This window comes from Hydra vulgaris, chromosome 11 (genome assembly GCF_038396675.1).
Source record: "Hydra vulgaris chromosome 11, alternate assembly HydraT2T_AEP".
NCBI lineage: Eukaryota > Metazoa > Cnidaria > Hydrozoa > Anthoathecata > Hydridae > Hydra > Hydra vulgaris.
This window is the reverse complement of record NC_088930.1, coordinates 53,448,337-53,455,000: the sequence shown is the minus strand read 5'-3', so window position 1 is coordinate 53,455,000 and position 6,664 is coordinate 53,448,337. Positions and strand designations below refer to the sequence as shown.

The 6,664-nt window shown below is 25.7% G+C and overlaps 1 protein-coding gene across 1 annotated transcript in view; it reads right to left on the bottom strand.

Annotated features, from left to right (window-relative positions):
* Nucleotides 1–5,159, bottom strand: part of LOC100202324 (nucleoside diphosphate kinase A) — a 6,891-nt gene extending 1,732 nt beyond the window's left edge. The window contains exons 1-3 of the mRNA XM_065809191.1: nucleotides 4,930–5,159; nucleotides 2,292–2,426; nucleotides 1,130–1,231 (exon numbers count right to left, since the gene is read on the bottom strand). Of these exons, the coding sequence (XP_065665263.1) occupies nucleotides 1,130–1,231; nucleotides 2,292–2,426; nucleotides 4,930–5,130 (438 nt within the window). The 5' untranslated portion in view covers nucleotides 5,131–5,159. The remainder of the gene's footprint in view (nucleotides 1–1,129; nucleotides 1,232–2,291; nucleotides 2,427–4,929) is intronic.
* Between the last annotated feature and the right edge of the window lie 1,505 nt (nucleotides 5,160–6,664).

The window sequence follows — 6,664 nt, the reverse complement described above, 5'->3', positions numbered from 1 at the left end:
TTATTTTCTTGGCAAAAATGCATGTGGCAGGTTGTACTGAATTATATGTTACCAGTAACAGGGGGATCCTAATCTGATTAGTAAGTGACCAGGTAAAAATAAGACTTTTTGCAAATCCGACCCCAGCCCCGGCAAAATTATAAGATTTAGCAGGGGTTGATAGCCGGGGCTAAAAAAACTTTATAATTCTTCATACATTTTTCATATACTTTATACATTTTACGTCACACATAATTTTATACTTATATATACTATTTATTAAATTCTGGCATATATTCATGTCAGTATTTAACAAATAGGGACAGATACAGTAAAAAGATGCAACTTGTTGAATAAGAAGCCAAGCAAGAATGAGTTTTGGTTCATTGTAATAGAGATGATAGCTTGTTTGAGCATTGACTATGATTAGAGAAACAGCATAAAAGAGGAAGGCTAAAGCCTGCTGCTGCTGTTGATGATGATGATAATGACAATGGCGATGATGACAATGGCGATGATGATTATGATAACGATGATAATGATGGCAATGATGATGATGATGACAATAATGATGATGATGGTGATGATGATGGTGATGATGATGGTGATGGTAATGATGATTATGATCATGTTGATCATAATGTTTATATATGCATATATATATATATATATATATATACAAAATATAAAATGAAATATGAAAAAAATTTTGTACTTCAGGATGTATAAATATTTATGCAGCCCCAATCACAAATCTAGCCCAGGCTATATTTTATCAAACCCGGCCCCGGTCAAAATCAACCCTGGTCGCTTACTAAATCTGATTTAATATACAAGTAAAATTTGTTTTACTATTGATTATCAAGCAATCCCTTTAAAGGTTTTATAAAGAGATTGTTTTATAAAGAGATTGTTTTATAAAGAGATTGTTTTATAAAGAGATTGTTTCTTAACTAAACATATTTTATTCAAATAAAATTTTTTTAAAGATATAACTTAGAAAAAATTCATCAAGAAAAAATTTAATAAAAATAACAACAACAAAAATTAATAAAAAAACAAAATTTTTACAAAATTTGATTATTATTATTATACCATTCTTCAAACAAAATAAAAAATTTCAAATATTAAAATAACAATAACTTCCTACCATAGCAACAACTGGTCCTGAAGAAATATGCTTTACAAGACCAGGATAAAATGGCTTATCTTTTAAGTCTCCATAATGTGCAGAAAGTAAACTTTCACTTGGCTAAGAAAAAATTTTTTGCATTTAAAACAACAATAAGATTAAGCAAGTTATATTAGTAGAGAATATAAATTATTAAGTAGTTATGCTATTAATATTTCAAAGAAATAAAAAGGCCCATTGGATCACTGTTATCTGGTTTAATGCAACCAAAAACCCTTGCTTGTACCAAAAAGAGAAAAGCAGTCATATTCTTGACAACAATGCATGTTGATAATGCAGGCCTGGTTATAAAGCATTACGCAGCTTGCAAGGCAATTTGCCTATGCATTCAGCAGTTTTGCGTTACGCAAAAACTGCTGAACGCATGAACTGAATTCACAAAATAAATAAGAAAATATTTATTAACAGTTAATAAAATAACCAAAAACCAACTGTAAAATTATAAGAAAATAAAAAAAATATTATGTTACGTTTTATGAAAAAAATATTTTTTTCAAAATAAAATTTAGTTCATATTTGAAAAAAATGATAAAAATGATTTTTCAAATAAGAACTAAGATTTTATTTGTAACTTTTGTTATAGTGAGAAAAAAGAAACGGTCTGTATGATTTTTAACGTTAATAAAGTAACTTTAATTACAATCCGGTACTTGAAAATACGCTAGTGATGCAATATAACTTCTAACAATACAAAATATATTTGCTGAGTTGAGTTACTTTGAAATGCGTTACGCGTTTTCGTTATGCAGCGAAATCTTGTAATAAGGCCTGATGATGGTATAGAGAGGAGTTGCACAACTTAATGATTTATAAATAATTCAAAAAAATTAAAACTGATTGAAAAATTAGAGCATGAAATAGGATTATAGCTTCAGCAAACTTATGATCACTATGTATTTTGTTTAGTCAACTCATTGTAGTGTTTTTTACTTTTAAATTTAAATACTTTATTCTTAGTCTACAATAAAGTGAAGTAAAAAGGATCGATAGTATATACTCACATATATAAACTCACCTTAAGACTTACCTTTTTAACCTGATTTCTGTCTAAAAAAACTTTCTTCTAACAAAATAGTTATATAACTTTTATCAATTATATCCTAAAATACTAAAAACATACCACAAGCATTTTTAAGCCAACAAGCTTGTAACCTCTTTGCTCAAACCGCTTGATTATTTCAGCAATTAAACCACGTGCGACACCATCAGGTTTTATCATTATAAACGTTTGCTCAACTTTTCTTTTTTCTATGAGCTTTAAAGAAAAAAATTATAATAATAAAAATGTACTTCTGTTATTTAATGTTGAGACCTTTACCAAAAAATTTTAATAATTAAAATTTAAGCTTTATTTAACCAATGGATGAATGAGTTAATTTTTTAACGTCTCCAAATAAATCACCTAATATTATGTTGTTCATCTGTTAACTTTTTACTTAAACTCTTGGTTGTCTTCGAAAAAAAAACTTATTTGATAGTTGTAATTTTTTGGGTTGTTAAACTTTAAAATAAAAAATCATAACAAAAAGTAAAAAAAAAAACTACTCAAAATGACTTGTTTTTTTATGTATATTCTTTTGTGGTTTTAAAAAGGTTCCCTCAAAAAAATTTTTATATTGTTAAAATGAATGTGCTTATTTGAGTCTTGCTTTTGCAAGCTGGAAAACTAGACTCAATAAATATATATTTAAATTCTTTCTGTGTTAATTTATTTTTTCTTCCTTTAATCTTCTTTTAAATGCTTACTAAGTTTTTTTTATGTGATGCTTATTTAATAATATTTTAAGATGTCTAAAAATTAAGTATGATTTTATTATTTCCTTCATCTTTTATTGATATACTTTTGTAAAAATTAAAAACTAATAAATGATTGCTGACATCTAAGTATATGTTTGGTTATCACAACGTAATTTGTTTTTACTTAACTTTATGCAAAGTATATGAATGGTAGAACTACTATTCATATACTTTGCATAAAGTTAAATAAAAACATTTACGTGTGTAAAAATTTTAAACTACTTTTATTATTAATTACTATATATCATACGAAAGAAGCTAAAATCAACATTACAATAGCAAATACTTCATTACAAAATAACAATTCTACAAAATTTATGCTCATTTAAGTAACAAAATTTGATTACAAAGATTGCTTAACAAAACTGCAACCAATTTCAAAATGTCAGATTCAGTTACTAGTTGTTTTGTTATGAAACTTTGTTCTTTATAAGCGCAATATTGTGCTTTACTTACATTATTTTAATTTAGGTACATATTCTGCTACAAAAATTTAGTGTCTGCTATATATTTTTTTTCAATCAAGTTTGGCAATCACGTAGAAAATAAGTTTTTAAACTTTTCTCAATAGTTTCGAAAATGTTATCAACATTCCTTCAATATAAATCTGATGCCTGATCAACAATGAAGTTTTTAAGAAAACTTAGTTCAATAAAAGTGTTTGTACTACAAAATATATATATATATATATATATATATATATATATATATATATATATAAATGAAGTTTAACACTTCTACTTTATAAAAAATATCTATGTTGATATAAAAATCTAAAAAATAACACAATAAAATACATCCTTACAACTCAAACTTTCATTATGTTTATAATTGCAAACTTATGTTGCTTTCTTAAAGGTTTTCAACAGCTGTTCAGGCGGTTTCCTTTCTTGTTTTTTACAATAATAAACAACCTTTCCAATTCAGCATTACTGTGAGGAATATTATTCCTAAGGTATCTAAGAAGATTTTTGATGATATTGGAGGTGAACCATTCCACTACAGAATCAGCATTTTATAGTATCTTATTTCATATAAGATAATTCTAAATATTTTTGTTAAACGTTTAAAATTAGCTGAAACTGTCCTTATTATTCAATAACCATCATTAAAATTATTAATCAATAAAAATTTATTCGAAAAATCTCATCAGATAACTTAGCCTCTTCAAAAGCATTATCGTCAAAATCATTACCCTATCTGGGTAATCTGTGCGGCATGTTAAGCTAATTTTTGATTTGTCGCCATTTTTAAAAATTGGGATTTGATTTGTAATATAAATAAACCCATGTTTAAGGCTGTGTGTTGGTGCCGGTTTTTTGATCTATCTTGAGCACTTAAACTTAATAAGTCATGATATAATGACCTTTCTTGGGATTTACATTGTTTTTAGCAAAAGTAAACTTGAAAAAATTATTTTGAAAACTTTTAAAACTTACTGTGAGAACTTTGGATTAACCGTGAGATCCTGAGATTCGTTATCAAACTGTGAGTCTCACAGTAAAACCTGGAGAGTTGGAAGGTCTGATCTGGTTAAAATAATTCATTATTATTTAATAATTTTATAAAATCCTGTAGTTATATTTAAAATAATTGAAAAGATGTAACATCTATAAAATCTCTAGATGAAGTCGCACAGATGTTGTTATACTAAGATGATTGAAAAGATGTAACTACATCTGAAATAATCATATACTTTTTACACAGATGTTATTAGACATCAATGAAATTTTAAATGTTGTCAGACATATGTTATTATACCTCAGTGTATTTACAGATGTTGTTGGACAAATGCAGTTATACATCATTATATTTACAGGTTGTTGAACAGATGTTATTAGACATTGCAAAAACTGATGTTGTTACCCTGACCCATTTTTGAAAAACAAGCATATTTTATATTGATTATAAACAATCATATTTTAATACTGAAATATATATCATAATTTTAAAGAGCTTACAGCAGAAGCTTGGACAGCTGGGAAAAAATTGAAGTTATTTTTCGATAATGAATAAGTTACAAGACCAGTACCAGCAATTAGTGAACCAGCAATGATTGGAGCTACATAAGATTTACCAGTCGGTTTTGTTGAAACTGATCGTCGCAAAGCAGACCCAAAAAGTCTTGCTGTATTGATTAAAGATCTCTGGTTTAAAGCCATTACTGTTTTAAACAACTAAAAATAAACTTTGAACTATAATTTATTTATTTAAATAAATATAGTTTAACTATAATATTCTCCAAAATGACAAACAAAAATGCCTTTGTAACCCATGTAAAAAAGTTTATCCTCATTAAAAATAATAAATGAACTATCAGTTATGCAATCGCCCTTTAGATATTCTCTATAACTGAATTTTTAATATAATAAAAGTATAAAACTCATAAATAAAAATTAATATAACAGTATAAAACCAAAAAATAGAAATAAAAATATAAAACTCATAAAATAAAAATAAAACTCTAAAGATAAAACATAAAAACATATAAATGTTCATTTAGTCGCAATCAAATACCCTCATTTTCGTCATCCTGTAAAGTGTAAACTGTATATGGCTCTAAAGTTTGTGGTATTGTTACTAAACCGTGTAACATGTAATAAATAAACAAAAAACTATTTTCTATGCAATCGCCCCGCTCTATAACTCTCTATAACTATTTTTTTTTAAATTCTTTTAATTTTGCTTTAATGCATATTCAATAACTCTATTTCCTTATAAAATACTATGCCTAAAAAATTCCGGTACATAACAAAGCACTCCTGGGACTTCTCCTTCTTTGACTCATCTTACCGAGTCATTAAACTTCTCTCCATTTTCTTTCTTTCGTTTTACCTGTTATATTTTTTTATTGATATTATTATAATTTTTATAGTTTTTATTTTTAATTAATGATAATCATTATTATATATATAGATAAATATATAATAAATTATATATCTATATATAGTAAAATATATATAAATGTATAAAAATAGTAATAATAATTTTAAATACAGTAATATAAAAAAGTATAATCTATATATATATATATATATATATATATATATATATATATATATATATATATATATATATATATATATACATTATACTTTTTTATATTACTGTATTTAAATTTATTATTACTATTTATTACTACTATTATTATTTATTATTACTTATTATTACAATCACTATTATTATTATGCTATAATTTATACCATCATAGGTTTTTACGCGTCATCAGTTTATAACTGTTTGTAAATGTCCCACACGATTGTATATATATATACAGTTATTATTAAAGTAAAAATATATTGATTTGATTTTGATATTACAAAAACCATACAATTAACTTAATGCTGTTTTTAGATTTATTTTTTATTTTTGAACGTTTAAATTGAACGTGCAAAAATAAAAAACAGAGCATAAATTTTAAAATTACTTATAACTAAAATGTTATTAAAAATGATCAAAATAAACAATATTATTTTTTTGAGAAACGTGAGCAACGTCAAGACCTGCAACAAATACAAATACCATCTTTGATGTGAGTTTTCATGATAAGACGTCAGAAAAAGTTTGTTTGACACAGGACGACGAAAAGGCCGGTGTCGCGAGACAAATGTTCCCCCCATATTTTTATCCCCCCGGAAAGTTTGTACCGGGACAAACTTTCCCCCCGGAAATTATATTCTAGTATTTACATTCCGG